The 22,442-nt window shown below is 44.1% G+C and overlaps 1 protein-coding gene across 1 annotated transcript in view; it reads right to left on the reverse strand.

The window, feature by feature from the left end:
- Positions 1 to 20,018, reverse strand: part of LOC147442111 (ubiquitin receptor RAD23d-like) — a 36,889-nt gene extending 16,871 nt beyond the window's left edge. Inside the window, exons 1-4 of the mRNA XM_086528405.1 lie at positions 19,787 to 20,018; positions 18,956 to 19,117; positions 18,772 to 18,828; positions 18,447 to 18,547 (exon numbers count right to left, since the gene is read on the reverse strand). Of these exons, the coding sequence (XP_086384531.1) occupies positions 18,447 to 18,547; positions 18,772 to 18,828; positions 18,956 to 19,117; positions 19,787 to 19,852 (386 nt within the window). The 5' untranslated portion in view covers positions 19,853 to 20,018. The remainder of the gene's footprint in view (positions 1 to 18,446; positions 18,548 to 18,771; positions 18,829 to 18,955; positions 19,118 to 19,786) is intronic.
- Between the last annotated feature and the right edge of the window lie 2,424 nt (positions 20,019 to 22,442).

The following is a 22,442-nucleotide window of genomic DNA, read 5'->3' on the forward strand; positions in this document are numbered from 1 at the left end:
ATCTCGAAACCCTAAAAAGGTTTCAAACGTTACTTCTTGTCCACCCTCTTTGAATTCCTTGGCCTTGTTGGCCTTGTCATCGAGAAAATCATACTAATTGGCTCCGTAAAAGTGCTTCAGAAGAGAAATTGGCCATGCTCTGATACCACTGTAACAGACTTGGGCACTCACGACACGAGAGAGATTCACTTAAAAACACTTCACAGACAAATCACAATTCAATTTGAGTCGACCCGGCCCAACGTAGTTCCGTGCCCAAAGGTATTGGCCCCAAAACTTGCCACCACTTTCGGTATTTCTTTATTATATTAAATCTTGAAAGAAGAACAACTCCCGTAGGGGACCTCTGCTCTCAGACTCTACGTCCAAATGCTCTAAGAAGTGAGGCCCCTAAAGGTCCTTTTATTCTTACAAGGGATGCCAAAAGCAGTTAAACTCAAAAGCAAAGTATTCCCAAAAGCAACTTGGTCTAAAAATTGCAAAATGCAATCAACGCAATCGACAAAAATTCCGTACAACTGTCACTGCAATTTTCGGGATTGTCTGTACAGTCTGCCATGTCAGCATGCCAATGACAAATCTGAGAGTTCCGTATTGCTACCACGTCAGCGTATGTACTACCCGCCACGTCAACTTTTCTGCCCAAGTGGTCATGCCACGTCATTACTCGGTGACACGGAGTACTATGGAGACCTTGGCTAAGCAGTTTGAGATGACAAATCTTGGCTTGCTTCACTTGTCATAAACTGGTGACATGGCCGCTACACATACCCGCCCTGCCCTGCTGTAATGATGACGTGGCTGTCCTAGCCTACTGTTGAAAACAATCCAACACACACACACACACACCCCACTGTAGTGCTCACGTGGCAGGCAACGTACGGACCCTACAAGATTTTTGCGGCGCAGTGTACGGAGATGCTCACGTGGCAATATACGGAAAAGCAGACGCATGGGAGTCTGTTTTTGGCTACGCAATGCGTGAGAAAAAGCTACGCAATGGCCTGCTTTAATTTACACGAGAGAGAGAGAGAGAGAGAGAGAGAGAGAGACTTGCTTTAGATTTTTGAAGGCTTTTGATTTTGAAGGCTTTTGATTTTGAAGGCTTTTGATTTTGAAGCTTTTGGCTCTGCTTTTAGCATCCCTTGTAACTTTAGATAAGTGGGTAGGCATCCCACTTCTCAGAGAATCTCGACGCAAAGTCTGAGAGTGAGAGCCTCCCACTCGCTTGTACTTTTGCAACAGATTAATACCAAAAGAAACACCGAAAGGGACGCCAGTCTTTGGGGCCAATATCTCTAGGCACGGAACTCCACCGGGCCAGTGTCGAATCAATTGTGAACTGTGAACTGTTTTGAAGTGAACTTTTGAGGTGTCGTGGTAGAATCTCGACTGGGAGTGTCCAAGTTTGTTACAGTGGTATCAGAGCACGGCCGATTTCTCTTCTATGAGAAATCCGATCCTTTTTACGCGGCACTTATGGCTTCAGACAGAGATCAGTCGACTTCCTCCACATCCGGAGATGCAGCAAGAGATCACAACGAAGATTCACGCGAGAAGTACGGCCCAACTCGGCCTACTCAAGCGGAGATCGAAGAGATGGAGCGTCGACGTTTGATCGGCGATGCAACACAGATGATGCTAAATTTTGCGAAGGACCCGAAATTTGCAAAATTTATGAGCCAAACCTCCTTTGACGAGGTGCACTCACAGCGGCAGCAGACCACAAAACCACCCCTCAAACCGGCTCTCAAGAAACCTCCCTACTCCCAAGATGTACACACAGCAAGAATTAGAAGAGGTGGTTGATGCACGAATTGCTCAGCTTTTTGACGCGCAGAACAAAGCTAAAAAGCACGACAAAATGCAGAAGAAAGCCTAGATCTTGCCCCGTGGTTGACACTTCTACAGAGGACTCGTCTTCAGTTAGTTCGGACTCTGACGACAACAGCTTTTACGCAAAGAAGAAGAATTTTTATAAAGCCAACCAGTATGACTTTCTGAAGATAAAAGCAAGAAAGTACAAGAGTTTAAGGAAGGTGGACAGTCAATAAAATTTGACACATTTTCTGGTTATAGAGAAGCTTCGAAGGCTTTGTCTTTTATACAGCAGTTTGACATAGCTTTCTCAGGAGGGCGTTAGTCAGAGCACTCCAAGATTCGGAGGGCTGCCTCTTACTTCAAGGGGAATGCTCGAACTTGGTGGTCCACGCTTCTATTAAACAAGACAGCACCAATCAAATGGCTAAAATTCAAAAGGCTTTTTATTTCTTCTTGGCTGACTCGAGAGTATGAACGAGACATACGAAGTACTTGGAACCACCTTCGGATGACCAAGAAGGATACAATGAACGCTTATTGCGAGAGATTATGGGGCTCTTTTCTACCTGCCTCTTCATTTAAGAAGATCTCCTTCAAAGAACAGATTGAGCGGTCTACCTTGGGTCTTCCTACAGAGATCCGAGATCACTGCATAGAACAAAAGTCAGCTTCTATTAAGGAGTTGATGAGTCATGCCAAATAGGGTTTTGCCATTGACTCAGGCAGTTTGACCTACCCCACAGATGAAATCATGACGCAAAGGGCCGAACAGACTTCGAAAAATGAAAGTAGAAAGAGGAAGAGCAACTCAGAAAGGATGCACGACCCAAACTCACTCATCAAGAGAGGGCTCTCTACATCAAGGAGGGGAAGTGTTTTGGATGCGGGGAAACTGGGCATATCTCCGCGAAGTGCCCTAAAAAGGCACCCAAAGAACAAAACGGCAAGGACGATGAAAGGCCTGAGAGTTCGAGAGCAACTGAGGAACATGGAAGAAAAGGCAAGATGAAAACAGGACTGGTTTCAAACTGCGTGGGTACTGACCCCAGCACGATGGACGAGAGTACAGAACTTTGCCGAGCTTGGGGCAAAGTGAAAGACCAAAAAGCCCTGATCTTCTTTGATAGAGGAGCCACTCCCGATCGGATGGGACCCAACAGGGACGTAGCCATTACACTTGTCATTGGCAAACTTCGGTTGCATTGTCAGGGGTAATTGGGGCATGAGGACTTCTACATAATGCCTTTGGAAGGTTGTGATGTTCTCTTGGGAATTCCCTGGTACCACAAGAACAACGCCATGGTCGACTATCGGGCGAGGAAAGCGACTTTGACCACAAAGAAGGGCACAACCATTGTACTCGATGTAAAACTTAAGGGCGAGTCTATCCCTATTGTATCGGCTTCGACCATTTCAAAATTGATGAAATCCAGTCTGTTTGTTTACTCGATCTTTTTGAAAGAGTTGAATGATCAAGATAGGACAAATATGTCTAAACTTGATAAAGAACGCCAAGATTTTCTCCACACTCATGCCGATTGCTTCTCAGAGGGCCTACCAGGCGAGTTACCACCCGCTCGTCCTGAAGATCATACCATTGATCTGATACGTGGAAGCACACCACCGAACCGGTCACCTTATCGTATAAGCCGAGCCCAGAACGAAGAAATTATGAACCAAGTGAAAGACCTCTTGGAAAAGAGTCTTGTCCAGCCTAATACTTCACCGTACTGCTCTCCAGTGTTGTTGGTTTTAAAGAAAGACGGATCTTGGAGAATGTGCATCGATTATAGAGCTCTCAACAAAACCACCAAAAAGAACAGATTTCCGATTCCTAGAACAGATGATATACTTGACCAACTTCAGGGATCCTCGTGCTTTAGTATGATCGACTTGAAAAGTGGATATCATCATATCCGAATCGCGCCAGCAGATGTCTACAAGATAGCCTTTTGGACGACTTTTGGGTTATTTAAGTTTTTGGGATGCCTTTTGGCCTAACCAATGCTCCTGCAACATTTAACCGGATAATGGACAGGATTTCTCGAGAGTATAGACTATTTGTTGGCACTTTCTTTGACGACATCATTGTTTTCTCCAAGGATGAGGCAGAACATAGAGTACATCTGCTTCAAGTCTTTCAGGCATTACGAGATTACAAGTTGGTGATAAAGCGAAGAGAAGTGAATTTTTCCTACCAGAGATACACTTTTTTGGGACACATTGTGTCAGCAACACCAGTGCAAATGGATCCGGCCAAGATAGAGACTATCCGATTGGCCTGATTTGAAGAATGTCCATGAAGTTAGAAGCTTCTTAGGACTGTGTTCGTACTACAGGTGGTTCATTAGAAAGTTTGCAGAGGTTGCTTCCCCTTTGCATATCTTGACACAGAAGGAGTCCCTTTCTCGTGGGGATCCACAGAGGTGACTGCCTTTCAAACATTAAAAGAGAAATTGACTACGGGACCAGTTTTGACTCTGTCGGACTTGCCTAAGTCATTTGAAGTATATTGTGATGCTTGTAGTCGTAGTTTGGGTGCAGTCTTAATGCAATGTCAATGCTTACGAGAGCCGATTGTTCTCAAGGCCGGAATTGACATCACAGATTTATGAGAAAGAGCTTTTGGCGGTTATCCATGCTCTTACTCAATGGCGACATTACCTACTCAGAGCGGATTTTACTGTCTTTACAGACCATTAGAGTTTACGCTACTTCTTGTCACAGAAGCAGCTATCGGAAAAGCAGATGCCGTAGGCGAACATCTTGTCGCAGTTTCACTTCCAGATTGTCCATGTGCAGGGACAAAAGAATTTGGTGGCAGATGCTTTGTCTCGGAAGCCGTTGGTTCTGGCTATTTCCGCGATTCATCATAGGAGCTTCGAGGATATGGTCGATCAGTATGCCACGGATACAGATTTTGCAAACATTTTCACATGGATACGGGATGGGGAGATAGTAGTGGGATATTCCATTCGGGATGGCTACTTGATGAGGAAAACCATGTTGTGCATTACACAGCCGTTGAGAGAAAAGGTTATGACCGAATGCCACTGTCCACCTTTTACGGGTCACAACGGCATTGCTACCACCTTGAAAGGGGTAGAGAGATACTTCTTTTGGCCGACACTCAAGAAGGATGTGGACAAGTTTGTGCGCAATTGCTTGGTATGCCAAAAGGTCAAGTATGACAGGCATAAAGCACAGGGATTGTTACAGCCTTTGCCCATACCCACCCGTCCCTAGGAAAGTATTGCAATGGATTTCAATTTTGATCTCCCGAGAACACAGAGTGGTGATGGCTGGACTGTTATTGACATATTTAGCAAGCAAGCTCATTTCACTCCAGTGAAGAAAACAATCAAGCCAGATCACTTAGCAAGACTGTTTGTGGCCCGAATCTTCATATTACAGTGCATACTCGAGACGATTGTCTCCGACAAGGACCCCAAATTCACGAGTTTCTTTTGGAAGGCAATTTGGGAGAACATTGGCACACGGTTGCAGTTCTCGTCATCTTTCCACCCGCAAACTGACGGGCAATCTGAGATTGCCAATTCAGTGGTTTTAGATTTATTGAAGTCTTACATCTCGAATCAGAATCAATGGGAAAAGTACCTACTTTTGGTGGAATTTGCCTACAATAACACGATACACTCTTCGACGGGGAAGACGCCATTTGAGATTATTGAAGGTGCTACGAAGGTTCCACCCTTCCTAAGCACAAAAGATAAGATTTTTGATGTCGATGAGTACACGCAGGACTTGGACACGGCTTTTGCCAAGGTCCCTAAGGCTTTGCAAAAATTTCAAGAAAGACAGAAAAAGGCAACAGATTGCCATCGTCGCGATTTGAAATTGAAGAAGAATGATTCGGTGCTCTTACGTTTTGAAAAGGCACGCCTGAGAAAGAAAAAGGAAAAGGAGAGGCTTTTTCCAAAGCTTAGTATGCGATACGACGGACCTTTCCATATCTCCGAAAAGATCAATGATGCCTCCTTCTGACTGAAGCTGCCTGACACTCGGAGAATTCACAATGCATTTCATGTGAGTCTCTTGAAACCTTTTAAAGGTGATCTGCCCGAAGATGGGGAGCCTAATGAGCAACCCGAAGTGGAAGAAAACGAGGAGATCCTTGTTCCTGAACAAATATTGGCACATAAGGACACAAAGAATAAGGGTAAATTGAGAAGGCGGTTCTTGGTTAAATTCAAGAACTATCCTACATTGGATACGAAGTGGATGGAGGAGGACCACCTAGCAGATACTCCTCGATTGTGAAACTTTACTTTACCTTGAAGCTTTTGGTTTAGCATAGTCTATTCCAAATGGAACCCCGAATTCAGCTTGGCCGGAGATCTAGTGCAGTGGGTATGCACAAGAGGGGAGTTATTCCGCTCCTTTGTCAACAGATGCCTCAGTTTTTGATACTAGTCACTGATGTCTCTTTGAGCTTCAGGGATACTGAGAGCTGACAGTATTCTGCTGTATGACTTTATGAAATGGAATTCCGGATAATATGAAACTGATTTGTTCTTGACTTGTTTAAGTTCAATAATTGATAGACGAAATGACTACAGCATTTTGGTCTGAATGATCTCGATAGACATGGTTGCAATAGGGATTAGTCAATCAGGCATCTATGAGCTCTTGAGTGCATCTAGATGCGATTGCTAATTGCATTGCCGATAAATCATGGTCTAAGATCCAAATGAATGTTGAATGTGATTTGTCATGTGATGTCCTGTGATGTGACTGTCGATTGGTACATGTGCTAGATGTGTGTTCCTAGTGCGTCAGTACTAACAGTCAGTGTCTCCTAAGACAGTTTATGGCTTCTGTCTGTTTTGCACGCGTAATCAAGGGCGACTACAATGCTTTCAAGAGGGGGGTATGTCAAACTGGTGACGTGGCTGTTGCCCAATACACACATACCCACCCTGCCCTACTGTAATGATGACGTGGCTGTCTTGGCCTACTGCTGAAAGCAGTCCACCACACACACGCACTCCCTGCTGTAGTGCTGACATGGCAGGTAGCGTACGGACTCTACCGGAATTTTGTGGCATGGTGTACGGAGATGCTCACGTGGCAACGTACGGAAAAGCAGATGCGTGGGGGTCTGTTTTTTGGCTACGCAATGCGTGAGAAAAAGCCACGCAATGGCCTGCTTTAATTTACGTGTGAGAGAGAGAGAGAGAGAGAGAGAGAGAGCCTTGCTTTAAATTACGGCTTTTGATTTTGAAGCTTTTGGGCTCTGCTTTTAGCATTCCTTGTAACCTTTAAATAAGTGGGTAGGCCTCCCACTTCTCAAAGCATCTGGACGCAGAGTCTGAGAGTGAGAGCCTCCCACTCGCTTGTACTTTTGCAACAGATTAATACAAAAAGAAATACCGAAAGGGGCACCAATCTTTGGGGCCAATATCTCTAGGCACTGAACTCCGCCGGGCCAGTGTCGAATCAAACTGTGAACTGTTTTGAAGTGAACTTTTGTGGTGTTGCAGTAGAATCTCGACTTGGAGTTTCCAAGTCTATTACAGCACTACTTTCTTGGATTGGAGATATGGCAGACAGAGGGGGGCATCTTACTCTCTCATGAGCGTTATATCCGAGAGTTGTTGGAAGCATTTGGTATGACTTATCTCAACCCCTATGGATCCCAATCAAAAGTTGTCACAGTATGATGTCCCAGATGTAGCAGATGCTACAAAGTACCGGAAACTAGTCGGTTCTCCCATTTGGGTTCTCAACACCCGGTTTGATGTCAGTTTCTTGCTGAGACTTCTCAATTCTTTCAAACAGAAACCCGTCAAGTCACATTTGGATCAAGCTTTTCAAACTCTGCAGTATTTAAAGGCGACCTAGTCATTAGCGATTCACTATACGGTTGGAGGTATAGACTCCCAAATTATTCTACGAGGATGGAGTGTTCAGATTGGGGTGGAGATCCACATGGATGACCGTCGACTACAGGTTACGCCTTTTCTTTTGGCTCAGGAGCAATTTCATAGAGCAGCAAGAAACAGCCTACAAGCCTTATCTTTCACAAAGGCAGAGTATGAAGGCTGTTTGCAATGCTAATGTGAGTCATTGTAGATACAGAGGCTACTTTCAAAGATGGGATTTTCCCAACAGATGACCGTCATGTACTCTAACCAGAGTTGTATAGCCATTGACCCTGCTAATATCTTTACCAAACCTCTTCTATAGGCGACATTATCCTCTCATACCAGCTCCCTTTGACTTGTTTCCCGTCCAAGAGTTGAGAGGGAGTTAAGAGTATCTCCAATGGCTCCAATGGTGGCTCCAGTATCTCCAGGGAGCAGATTAGGGAATGAGGGCTGTTTTGTGGCTATGCCCGGCCGTATCTGAGGTAGACGTGCATTTTCTCGACAATGCATTCCATGGTGTCGCTCACTCGGTAGGCTGGTATGAGGCGGGACCCCCATTCCTAGGGTTTCTCGAGGTCAGCGTCTCCAATTCTCTACAATTCTGCTACTAAATATGTGTAGTAGGTCACTTTTAGTGAGTTGACATGTTTATTAGCATTTTTTCCAGTTATTAGGGTCGTGGGGTTTTTTGCTAGCAAGTAGGGCAATTTATCAATTGCCCTATATAGACAGCCGCCCCCCCTGCCCCCCGACGGTACTTTTGGCATGTTGTGATCATTGCAGAGTTTCATCGTTTAAGCACTCTCTCTCTCTCTAGCGTTTCCTCTTGCTAGTGTTTTTGTTGTGTGCGACTACACCCTCTCTTTAGCGTTTTCTCTCTCTCTCTCTCTCTCTCTCTCTCTCTCTCTCTCTCTCTCTCTCTCTCTCTCTCTCTCTTGCAATCCCTCTCTTGCTAGCGCTCCCTTCCCTCGCCATGTAGACACCCTCTTCGGTATGTGACTGCTGGCAAGTTGTTCCCTTGCCCATACGATGGGCGGTTTGGGCTAGGAGCTTGAGTACAAGGAGATCTATCGCGATAGATCCGAGAGCCATTGGCTACCGATCCGCAGAGGAGGTTTGCTCGCAGTTGCATACAAATTCATCACCCAATTCACTCTTTTCGGCTACACCTTTGACACAACTGTGTACAAGGGCATCTTGCTCCGACATCTTCTCTCTCTTCAAGTTGTTTTTGAAGCGAAAGTGTTACATTTGCAAATTATACATGCCTCTGTGTTTCCATCCAATCTGTCACCGAAAGTGATCCCAAACAATATCCTACTCTCATCAAAAGTGATTCTAGACAGCATCCTAGAAGTGTAATCAATTTCGATCTGTCGTTGGAAGTCATTACTAACAACATCCTACTCTCGAAAGTTGGATCCATGCTAACACCCTTTGACGAGACAATGTGTTCTAAAAATTGAATCTCCGATAGTGAGAACTCACTTTTCTTCCCCCTCAAAACACTTTCAATAGATGCTCTTGATGTTCTGTCCAAGATTCGGAGAAACAAGCATGTCATCCAAAAATGTTCCACAAGCTATCGATACCTTCTGCAAAACCTCGGAATTCCATACAATTCCATGATCTGCGGCGCAATATTAACATGTCCATACAAATGCCACATCGTCAGCTTTTAAGTGTTCAAAATTGTCCCCTTTGATTCAGTCACTTTCAAGCGCTTTAAACAAGTCCAATTCAGTTGAATAGGCCACGTCATCCGTTAAAGGAAGAATAATCGCCCACGATTACACTTGCAAAACTCTATCCAATCTCTAGCAAGCACTACCTTTATGCATACATGCCAATGAACATTATTACCAAACAGCACATTCTCTAGCATGCATTACGCCATACACTTCACCAATCAGATTTCCATCCAATCATCTCATCTGCATTTGAACTCTTCGTAGCAATATTAGCTCTCACAACCAAACTGCACTTATCTCAAGGGGTGTCTCGATGCACTAGGACCACATGCCCAAGCAATCACTTCCAAATTGGAACTATTGATGCACCAAATTCATATGCTTCACCACATGTTTTACAAATGAAACACATACACATGTGCACACACGTGACATAAAACGTAAAAACGTCCAAGTACAACCAAGCGCTCCCCATACCCAAGCCTATGTCATTCAAGGGTATCCATATACAAGTGAACGCTTTACAGAACACAACTTGCGTCATTCAAAGCTTACTATCTACAACTAAACGCTACAAAGACTGCATCCTGCATCGTTTAGAGATTCCAAGTAAAACTAAACACTGCATAGACCACAATCATACCAAGGTTATCAAACAGCATTGAAACTAGAATCAACTAATTCAATCAAATAAGTTCAAAAGAAGTATAATCTATTCCAAACGATCTACTCAAATAGTGCTCCAAAAAAGTATGTAAATACAAAGCAAAAAAAAATCATTCAAGGTTGGTTTCTGTGAGTCAAACTCAAAGGAAGATTGTCTTGCCATCTTGGTTCAAGGCAATGGTTCTGTTGCGAATCTAAATGGTAGCATCCTCTTTATCATGTCAAGGCCTTCTTAAAAGAGTGTCGTCGTGCCCCAACATCATGATGAGTCGGTCTTGCTATAGTTGTGACAAGTTTTAGGGTTAGGGTTTCTACGTCAAGGTCATAGACACATTTGATCACTGCGTTCGTTTGGCCAGTCATAGACTTCTCTCCCTAGAAAGATGGTCCATGCCAATCTCTTTGTTAGAACCAGAATCCTCTATGCCATTCTCAAATTCTCTCTCCTTTTCATGTACTATACTTACATCTGTAATCATCTGTGTGGCACAAGGAACGTCTGAGTGACTCCTGACCCTCCGGTTTTAAACTAACTTGATTGAATTTTACAGATCCTAGCCGAAAGCTTAGAACCTAGCAAAAGAAGAAGATACAAAAGATCTACCAACTCATAAAGACTCATTGAGTGGCCTAAAACCCAAAGGGGCTAGGATTAAAAATCCTAACCCAAGCAAACTTACAAGAACCGACTGAAGGGCATAAAAACCTTACAATAAAAGCAAAGCACGCACACAAACACAACTTGCGTCAAAATTGTTGATGTGGCATGGTGTACGGACCGGCCCGTGATTTGCGTTGAAGATTGATGACGTGGCTGACTATATGGACAACCCTCTAAACGTTAGCTTTTGTACCAAAAGCTTTTTAGCAGTATTGCTTTTCATGTACTGCTTTTGGGTGAGGCCAAAGGCCTTTAAGTGTGTTGGGCTCTCTAGCTTGCATTCTACCGAATGGAGAAGAAGAGGAGAGCCACACTGAGTTGTACCTTGTTGAAGCAATAGACAGAAATACCGAAAGGGGTGCAACAGCTTGGGCCGATGTCGTCTAGGGGTGAAACTCTCTCTCTCTCTCTCTCTCTCTCTCTCTCTCTCTCTCTCTCTCTCTCTCTCTCTCTCCACAACTTGCAGAACCTTTGTCGATGTCACAAGACGGACACCACATGCCAATAGAAAAGAACAGACTGAACAGACTTTTAGCACTTCAATAACAACCGAACGAAAGAGAGAGAGAGAGAGAGAGAGAGAGCACGACACGAGACGGCAAGTAGCGAAGTTCCACCAGCAAAGCATGCACACAAACACAACTTGCGTCAAAATTGTTGACGTAGCATGGTGTACGGATTGGCCCGTGATTTGCGTTGAAGATTGATGACGTTCATACATGCAATTTCCCCGCATTGGGCTTCCTGCTTAAAAATCTCCCAACTGGTGCATCAGTTGACTTTGCAGCAGAGTAATAAAATGTTCCCCAGGTCATACCGAAGGTAATGACGCGAACACATATCATGGCCCAAAATAGCAGTTCCCTAATTTTTAGGAGATACTTCCATTGGGCTCCCACTGGTCATCTGACCATCTATCCTCATTGGGACCGCATCCAAAAGTGCAATGTGGCCCAACTCTCAAATACTTTCTGTTGGTGATCCCACCTTGACTTTATGCCTTTATTGAGTTCACGTTCTAGTATCCACCAACTTGCTAAGTGCGACAGGGGACCTAAATGATCTTGAACTGAGCCTAGACATCCTTTTACTTTACGAGTTCCAGTGTTGACCAACTTCCCGTCTGCGCGTGAAACTACCGTTCACAATGGCCATACAATGTTTGACCATTTGCAACTTCAAAAAGAGGGTCTCAAAAATTAAACAAAAATCATTGGAAAGAAACCAACAACTAAGGTTAGCAGTTGCCACGTCCTCTTGACACAGTGTTCTATATCACTCAAGGAAAGAATCACAAGAATTTTTTTTGCTTGTTGAGGTCGCACGAACCCAAGTTCGCTTGGGCATGTCGATTCCTAATCGTGTTTTTGAAGAGTGATAGGAATCCCAGGAAAGAAGGGCTTGTCTAGTCTCCCCTTGTGCCTCTTTTCACTCATTGAGAGCGGATAGTGCACTTAGCGGCGGCCAATCGACGTGAGGTGGGAAAAAGCAACCTTGGTGTGAGCGCAAGGCCACCAAGGGGTGCGCCCGCGGAAAAGAGCAGAACTCGGGCGAAGAGAAGATCCCTCTCAAACACAGATCGCAAGCGAAAGAAAACCTCAAGAACCTCAAGAACCCAAGACCCGCAAGAACCCAAGTTCCTCGAGAACTTAAGAACCAAAGATCATAGTGCATGGTCATCACCCGAAGCGGAATGGATACTTCGCATACAGGTGATGAGCATGAGAGAGGCGACGAAGAGTTCTCCCCACCAAGAAATTTTTCCGACCCTCCCCCTTCCCCATCTACGCCACGAGTTGTACCAAATTCTATGGAGGTGATGGTCAAGTCGATGATGGAGATGATGGCACAACTAGAAAGAAAAGCAGAACGACAGGAAGCCAAGGACCGCGAGCGCGAAGAAAGAAACGAAAGAATTGCCATACGACAAGAAGCGACTCGCATTGCTTTGGAACGTGAGCGCGACGAACGAAAGAAAGAAAAGCACAAAGAAAGAAGGAATCTGAAGCAAGACGAGCGGCCTTGGAGGCCGAGCGTGAGGCTCAAAGAGAACTCCACACTCAAGAATTGGTTCGGCAAGTACTTGCCTCGAAGTCTAAACCAGCCAAAGATCGTGGGAGTTCCTCAAGTGGCGCAAGCCACGATGCGGACTCCAACAATCCAGTCACAGAGAAGTTGACTTTCAGTAAGTACGATGGTAAGATGGATGCTACGGTTATTCATTCTTGGTTGCATCAATTTAATGCTTATTTTGCGACAACTAAGAAGACAGGAAATAGCAAGGTTTTGACGGTAGCGATGTACCTTGCCGGTGATGCCATCAATTGGTACCACGCATGGCAAGAGGCACAGTTAGCCGCGCACCTAGAGGAAGCCGACAAATTCACGCCCCTTTCCTTCAATTGGGCTGATTTCCAAGACAAGCTCAAGGCACGGTTTATGCCACGTCAGTACCTCGCACGATTGAAGGACGATTGGCGCGCTCTCAAGCAAAATGGTATGCCGGTTATGTCTTTTTTTAATCTTGTTTTGCAGCTAGGTACCCAATTACGCAAGTCGGATGATGAACGCAAAGAGGCATTTCTTTTTGGATAGACGACTATATCAAGTTTGATGTAGAAGTCTTCGACCCAATCGATCTCAACAAGACGGTAGCGATTGCTCTCGCACAGGAGATGAAGCACAAGAAGGGAAAGCCTAAGGAGAATAAACTTCCACAAGTACCTCTCAAGCTTCTCAGAACCCTCAGAACGGTAAGAACGGTAACTCTTCTAACCAATCTTCCAACAGTCTCTCAAAAAAGAATTCTACCAATGAACCTCAGGGTAAGGCTAACACAATTGCTAAACCTAAGCTTACTCCATATGAAAAGTAGCACGAGGAATTTTAGGAGGATACATCACGTCGGATGAGCAAAGCACTTATTCTAAGGAAGGTCGTTGTTTTCATTGTCACATTAAGGGTCACATAAAAAGAACATTTCCTAAGCTTGAATTGAATGAATCTGAAGAATCCACAAAACCCACTTCCTCTGTCAATGCAATTACTGATAACAAGAGTGTGCCCCAAGTTTCTCGTGACCCTCCCATTGATGATTCTCTCATTAAATGTTATGGTCATATGACATGGCAGCGTTTTGTCATAATGTTTGACCCAGGTAGTATGCATGATGTGATCAATCCCTCTCTTGTTGAGAGAGCCCGCCTAGAGGTTAGTCAGAAATCTCCTCTCGAGGTCTCTGGCTTTGTTTCCGGTATGGACTCTCTCATTACGCAAGAGTGTCTTGGTGTGTGTTTACAATTCAACAAACTGCTTTCCATAGAAGATTTTTTCTCTCTCCTCTCTCAGGATGTGAATGATTTTGGGCATTCAATGGTTTCGTGAGCTTAACCCTCTCATTGATTGGGAGGCTAAAACTTTCACTCTCAATGCCAAAAGTGACTCTCCCATTGCTATTCGTGGAGAGGAAGTCGTTCATTCTCCCTCTCTCATTGCTAATGTGCAGGCGAAGTTTGAACGGATTCAGGAGAAGGAGACTCTCTCCGTCTCTTCTTCTCCAAAGCATGACACACAGGATTTGCATGATTGTGAGAAGCATGATGAATTGAATGATAATGATGAGCATGATGATTTGAATGCCAATGATTTGCATGATGATTTGGTTGACAATGACAAGCATGATGATTTCCATGATGACAAGATGTGATTTCTCACAAGCATGATGATTTGCATGAAGATGACGTGATTGTTCACAAGGATACTGAGTTAGTTGATGCTTTTTCTAGCGAAGCTAACCTCGTTGCAGATTCGATCAATCACGAAGGATCGATCTTACCCTCACAAGAAGTATTATGTGTTCGCATAATTCATACGCACGCATTGTTCGAACTTCGAGTGTTTCATTCGTGATCGTTTCCTATATTTTAGTTAGCGTCTTTATGTGATCCTTTTTCACAGGCATGACATATTGTACGTTGAGCACGATTCACTCATACATGAGCACGGATGTATGCAGATTATTCATGAAAAGTTGAAAAGTATGCATTCAAGGAAGTCACATTCCATGTCTCTTCCTTGGCATGACACATTTGTAGAAAGAGCACATGACAATATGAGCACCAAGCATGGGCATTTCCATTGTGAATTGCAACAGTTGATTGCTTTAGATCTGAAGAGAAAGATTCGATCTCATTGTTTGCGTGTGTGTGGTGAACGGTTTGGCACTCCGTCTCTTTGTTCATCTACATTGCATGCACAGTCTTTGAGGAAGACAAGATTTTTTCCACTCACTTTACATGGAATAGGTATGTTCATGGTTTTGTGTTGGAAATGGTTTCAGGAATTTTCAGCCATGGAGATTCTTAAAGAAGAAAGAAGCATGACTAGAGACGAAGTTGAAGCATCGAAGGAGCCACAGAAGACTGTCACTTTCGGCACGGCCCAAAGAAGCAAGCGTTGCAGACCTTTATGAAGTTCAAGTATCGCACGACCTACACCTCACAGTGGGCCGGCAAAGAGTCCCTTCCCGGATTGCGAATGCTATTGGCGTTCTCCCTCGACGCCATACAGTTCGGTATCAATACCTCACTTTGAAAAGGAGGGGATGTCACGTGACACATCCAACCCTATGTGTCCGTGGACAAGCTACTTCATAACAGGGGTTCCGTCAGTCCAATAAGTCTAGATCTGGCACTTTTGTGAGTCTGTTCGCAGACCGTGCATGCCCAGACACTTAGTGTAGATGCATATCCTCTGGTTGCACACAGCATGATCATAAGCATTCGCATCAGAAACCATTAGAATCCTTCAGGGGAATTTTCCAATGATTTTAGCCTATTTTTCCTATGTTTGACATTTTTCACTTATTATGTTTAAGTGACTTTTGTTGGAAAGTAGATAGGGCAAATTGAGTAAGTTTGTATATAAGCATACCTAGACTAGCACTAATTGGCAGAAGAGGCAGCAAGAACTCCACAGCTCAACAAGTAACTTCTCAGCAAGACTCCCTCTCATGGGCAATTTCCCTCAAGCAAGCCTAGCATTTTTGGTACTCATTGCCTAGCTTTCCCCCCCTTGGCGTTTTCAGCAAATCGTCACCTCATGGCAGTCATATGACCTAGCGTTTCCACCAGAAGCTTCATCAAGCCCTAGCGTTTTTCATTCCAGTAAGGTGACCTCAGATTTCAGCCTTTGGCGATTTGCAGCGGTCCTTTTTCAGCCTCTCTTTCCACAGCCATTTCAGCCAACAGAGTAGCAGAGAATCAGCGTTTTAATCAGCCCCAAATCAGCGTTTTTCAGCAGCGGAAATCAGCCCCAAATTCAGCATTTTGATTTGCAGCAGATTTCAGCCTTGAGCGTTTTTGGACAACATATACATACCTTCAGTTTTCAGCCCTAGCGTCAACCTTGTCACCGACATAGTCTAGACTTGCATCAGTCACATGCATCCTCATAGTACCAGTTTGTGCAATCAATAGTAGACCACTCTCGTCAGACTCTCGCTGACGAGAGAGGGGCATTTCGAAGGAGGGTTTTACAACCGTCTTGCACGCAAAGTGTCCATTCACTTTGTTGTGGTCATAGCAATCTCTCATTAAGAACGGAAGGCTCTCCCTTCAATAAGAACAAAAAGGAACCTTGAGCACATTATGGAGCACTCATCTTGAGAAAGAACAACATTCATTCCGTTGCACCTAACATCATTATGCACTATCGCCGAGTTACTTCCATGTTCTTAATCAAATTCATTGTTAGAACCCATGGCATGTGCCATTGTGCTACAAAAAGTTGGACCAGATCCTCCATAGGAGAGGAATCGATTGAAGCTCTAATACCACAATAACCGCCAAGCCACAACACACACACAAACAGAACTGAATAATAGATATCGCTTAGTCAAGACACAAGGTAGGGAAGTTCCACTTCCAAATGCACTAGCCCCAAAGTCTTGGCACCCCTTTCGGTATATATTTTAATACTGATAAGGTCACATATTACAACTATCAGGGAGTCGCTGGGTGACTGTTTAACCATGCACTGATCAGCTAAAGTGGACTCCTAGGGCACCTTTTATAAACACTTAAGGTCAATAGCAACTAATACAATAAGCTGGGTGCACTCCAAAAGCAGACCATGCTAAAATTGACACCCCCAAAAGCTATACAGTGATCTGCTTTCATAACTTTGCACCAGAAAGCTCCCACATCATCGTTGTACAAACGTCCACATTTCCTACCGCGTTACCCAGACCGTACGCCATGTCATCGGGTCTTTCCTCTCTCTTCTGTTTGTTGGCCTGACACATCATCATTTTGTGACAAAACACATAGCAAGAGCACATATAAAGATATAAAGGAAAAAAGTTTACTTAAATGACTACTCCCTAAATCAAGATTTTTATTTGCTCCCCACAAGCTCCTGCCATACTACTTTCACCTGCACATTTTTGCTCGTCACAACTGTTGTTTATTATTCGGTAGTCATTGTGTCATGCTACATGCCATGAGAACCATGGGCATAGTCCCGTCATCACCAATCCGAGATTATACAGCACCAAGTGCAAAATCTGAGGCATCTATCTCCAAGAAGAATGTTTACCCTTTGGTCATAGTAGCTATGACTTTTGAAATGTTTCACATGAGACGAGTTTCGAAAGTAACAATTCATTTTCACTACTTTATGAAACGCCACAATGGGAAGTTTCGTCAAAATCCTTCAATATCAAGCCATAAATATGTATGCTTAGAGCTTACATTTATGGCACATGTACACACAAAACAACATAAATATTACTACAAGATTCAAAAACTCGCTTTGGAGTTGAAATCTTTAATCAAAGTAGCACGAGGCCAAGACTGCATGACTTAAGACACTAATAGAAAGCATTCGCCTTTGAAACATTAAAGAGAAAATTTCAAAACATTGCAAAAGTTTGAAGAACAAGTCTCTTGACAACTAGATAGTAATATAATCTTCCTCTCTATCTTCCTTATTTCTTTTTTACAAATGTTGAACTAAGGAAGTGTTGGCCAAGGTAAACAAAGTATGACGTGCATTTACAAAGAGGGCAAGCAATCATAAGGAAGTTTTAATACTCTAACATATAGATTGATTATTTTCTTTACATTACGTACCATGGGGAGTGCCTACGTTAAAATGCAAGAGAGCACAATGAATGCATTTTATTTTGTCCTATAAATCACTCTGGCCCTCTATAAACATTACTTATCTCTTTATTTCTTCCTCTCTCGTGTACATACACAATCATCTGATGGGTCATCTGAATCAATAGAGGACCCCTACTTCCATCAACCGAAACGTTCAAAACATCTGAACACCCACGCTACCACATGGTTGTGGGTGCATCCAATTTTATGTGAAGATATCAACATATCAAGCTTCTAAATTCATACAGCTAAGAGCTAAAATTCCTCCCCGACAGGAGAATGTATGCAAACCTTAGTAAGGTTGAATACAAGATGGGTAAAAATTAGGTATGTATAACAAGAACAGATGCACACATTCGAGTTTGAGCATGCATTCAAAGGTAGTCTGTATGATGTTAACAAGGAAAGATACATGTTTGTGAATGATTAAAGACATGTTTGACTATAGCCAAATAAAACTCAAATGATTACAAATGGAAAAAAGTTTATGGTCTCTAAGCATGTATGGATATACATTAACGCATACACTGCAATCATTAAAAACACTCACGTAGAAGGTGCAGGAGTTGGTACAGGAGCAGGTGCTGCTGCTGGTGATGCAGGTGCCACAGGGCTAGGAGCTGGGGCAGGAGGCGATGAAGTTGCTGGTACCTAAGCACACACAAACACCTACAATTGGCCATGTAGAGAACAAACCAGTCCAGCTTCAACCAAAAAAAAAACTGTGAAAAAATCTTTGAATGCTTAAGTAAGAAGTGACAAAAAATAAGCAAAGGCGAAAATAGAAAAATAATGCAAGAAAAAGACAGAGATTATAACAACATGGCAACATGATGATTGCATGACGTTAACAAGCCATTGCCAAGCGACTTGACCTGAGCTGCCCCACTTCCAGACGCGACTGTTTGAGGTGCAGGCGATGCTCCTTTATTCTGGAAAAGCGCCAAAAACCATGCATAAATGTTGAATAATCATCATCCAGTATCTCTCAACCCAAATCAAGTCCAAGGAAACAGCACGTGCACAAATGCACGTACAGTGCCAGGGGAGGCGGAGTACCTTCGTCAGCATTACAACTAAGAAACTGTTCTCCTCCACTTTATTCTCTTCCATCGTAGTGTTATCCTGCAGTACTTTGCCCTTGTAGATTACAAGCTGGCTCGAAGAAGGAAAAACATCCCTCCCCTGGAGCTCCTCGATTCGTGTTTTAACAGCAAGTACCTACATTGCCAATAAGACAGTAAATGAAAGCTGTAAGTACTAGTCCAATAGCAATATCCACACACAGGGACAGTTATATGCTGAATGAGGTCAAAGCTTGATTTCCACATCAATTATAAAACCTTTTCAAAGCGTCAAACCAGTATCAAACTGAATGACAGCACTAAAAGATGTAAAGCTTAATGCGCTTCAGCCAAGCTTTACTGTGTTTCTACATGAGAGAGAGATAGAGAGAAAGAGAGAGAGAGAGTGAGAGAGAGAGAGAGTACTCACACAGGATTTACACGCGCACAAAACCGTAAGGTTTCAGTGGAGACTCTGGCAAATACATCACGCACACATGCAGAAACCAGTTGTGTGCACATGAACACGATAGTCGGCTCAGAAACCAATCTAACATGAAGCAGGCAAAGAATTTTGCACTAAACCTCAACGCACTCAAACATGCACTGCGATCAAGATTTTGAATACAGTTCATCGCATAATTACAGCTTAACAAATTTGAAAAGGATCTGACACACTGGAGCGATCAATCATCACCAAGCTGCAATCTAAACAAGAAATAGCAAGTTTCTCAGGATGTACACAACAGAAAACCGCTTCATTGTAGACGTAATAAACCCTAATCCTCTAAACCAGGAAGCCAAAATGCAGAACAAGAGCACTTACCGTGTCTGTATTTTCGACTTCCAATGAAAAATGGCTGCCTTTGAGAGTTTTCACAGAGACCTTCATCTCTGCTTCAAGCGGAAACGAGCAGACACGGTAAGAGAGAAGAGGAGAGAGAGACTGCGAGGGAGCGAGGGAGAGAATCGCGTGTCGCGAGAAGATCGATTGATTCGAAAGTAAGAAGTAACTCAAAAGACCCGAATAAAGATCACCATACTACTGTAGTGTAGTAAGTATCTAGATCGCCACTAACGGCTCCGTCGACTGCCCGTCAAGTGCTCTCATGGGATCCATCTATCTATTCTACTCTATTATGGAGACCAGCAGGCCACGTGGCTTGAATAAGCAAGCAAGGGCGGTGCACGTCAGCTGTGTATGAGGGGGGAAGAGGTAGTGGGCCAGCCGCAAGAAATGAAGAGGCGTCGGGAGAGAGAAAGAGAGAGAGCATCCTTGCTCAGTGCGACAGAGCAGCAAGTGGGTTGCTTTCCCAGCAGCCACGCGTCAAACTCTCCTCAATCTAGGAGGAAGGAGCCAATTACCTCACGCTGTTGACTAAGCGAGAGAGAGAGAGAGAGAGAGAGAGAGAAGGGAAGGGGGGGGGGGGGGGGGGGGGGGGGGGCAAGAGTCACCTCCCCGATAGAGGCGACGCTTCATCTCACCTCACCAATAGACGAAGTAACGGCAAGCAGTATGTACAGAAGCACATGGGCACCACCTTATAGATAGACATCGTTCTTTTCAACTAGCTGCTATGAGAGAGAGACGTGCCTTCGATCAATGTTGTAGCCAACATCAGGGGAAAAAATCTCACCTTTGAGTTTTATTCGATTCTCTGGTGAGCTGAAGCGATGCTGGTGAGGTGAAGCGGGTCTCTCTCTCTCTATCTCTCTCTCTCTCTCTCTCTCTCTCTCTCTCTCTCTCTCTCTCTCTCTCTCTCTCTCTCTCTCACACACACACACACACACACATAGCACCCTTTATGTCCATGCATCACGTTCTCTCTCTCTGTGTCTGCGAACCGATTGGAATAGCGCTCTTCTCCATGGGTGCATGCTACTAACCTATGTATGTCGAGTTGGGCATGGTTGTGTGTCATGTGACCACCAGTGTTGTTGCCCAACCTATAGTTGGTTTGTGTGCCACTGATAGGCCACTCGACTTGTGGCCACCATCGACAATTGCACGAGCCCATGTTGCAACAATTGCACTGATGTGCCGCCTCTGCTATCTTATCCATGTCGTGGCAACCAACTTATCAGGATGCCAACCGTGTTGATATCTGGTCGTACTGCGTGATGTTTGTGACCATCGTTTGCAGTTGCCTTTGCCCAAAGCTTTCAAGGGAGCCAGCTCTGCTCAAATGTGCATGCTACACTCTACCCATGACATGACAAAGTCGTTTCCCTACATGTTGCGATAGTGTCGTTTCCATGCTGCTCAGGATGGTTTTTGGTTGTACCAACCATGTTGACATTTGGCCATGATGCTTGACCTCTATGTGCCCACCGTTCGCATTATGACAATGTCATTTACTTGCATGCTATGACGGTTTCGTTTCCATGCTACTCGCGATGGTTTCTCGCTATACGTTGTTTTGTTTTTTCAGTGTGCATGCCATGCTACTTGGGATGGTTTTCGACTACTCTTCTTCATCTATATAAGCCACGAGTTATTATATTAGCAAAAGTGTGCATGATCCTGATAGCCTAGGTAGAGATGCTAGAGAACATGTGTGCTCCTATACATGAGGTGTGACTTGCTTCATGCTCCTGATAGTAGCCAATTAGGTAAACCATCGTAGATGTTACCATATTCATGTGGTAGTGATGTGTGTGAACACACTAGGACCGCCGGGGCATTTTTTCCCTCTTTAGGAGGTTTTTTCCCCCAGGCATTGTATATATGCCCATCACTCTAGAGCTATCTGTTTTTCCATTGCACACTAAGTAACACACTCTCTATTGTGTGCCTTGAGCTTCCTTCGTCTTCTCCAAGCTGTGTGCGTTTCTCTGCAACCCTAATTCCAACAATTGGTATCAGAGCAGGTTGCGTCCTCCTCGGCTTAGTCGCCAACTGCTCCAGTACACGCCTGCTCACTTTCTCCGATTTAATTGAGCTTTGGCGAGTGTTCGCAGGTCGCCTAATATTTTCGGTAAGCTCGTAGAGCTTAGTCTGCTCAGATTTTTGATTCGGGCTCATTTCGGCCTCCGTTTCCACTATAAGTAGGTCTGCACATGCAATTTCGTCATTTTGTGCAGAATTTTTATCAGTGCCTTTTTCTGCATAACAGGTGCCTTACAGTCTTCTATGGTTTGTGCTATATAGCACGTGTTGTTTCTGCTCCGTTCTCCTATTTTCGGGCAGTTTTCACATAAGGTGCAGCATTTACCATGCCTGACAACAACAACACAGATGTGTTCAAGATGTTTGATGCTGAGGACATGTTGGATGGGGACAATTACCCTATGTGGGCTTATATGATGCAACACGTTCTTGTGTCAAAGGGCGTCTGGAATATTGTGCATAGCATTGATGTACGTCCTGGTTTCTGAGGATGTAGGCGATGTTAAGGATGTTGCAGGTCTTGCTACAAGGATTGCTGCTATTAGAGTTGTTTTGCCTACGGTAGAACAAGCTCGTTGGGATGTAAAGGATG

The sequence above is a fragment of the Adiantum capillus-veneris genome, chromosome 14 (assembly GCF_014529385.1).
Source record: "Adiantum capillus-veneris isolate H3 chromosome 14, ASM1452938v2, whole genome shotgun sequence".
In the NCBI taxonomy this organism is placed as follows: Eukaryota; Viridiplantae; Streptophyta; class Polypodiopsida; order Polypodiales; family Pteridaceae; genus Adiantum; species Adiantum capillus-veneris.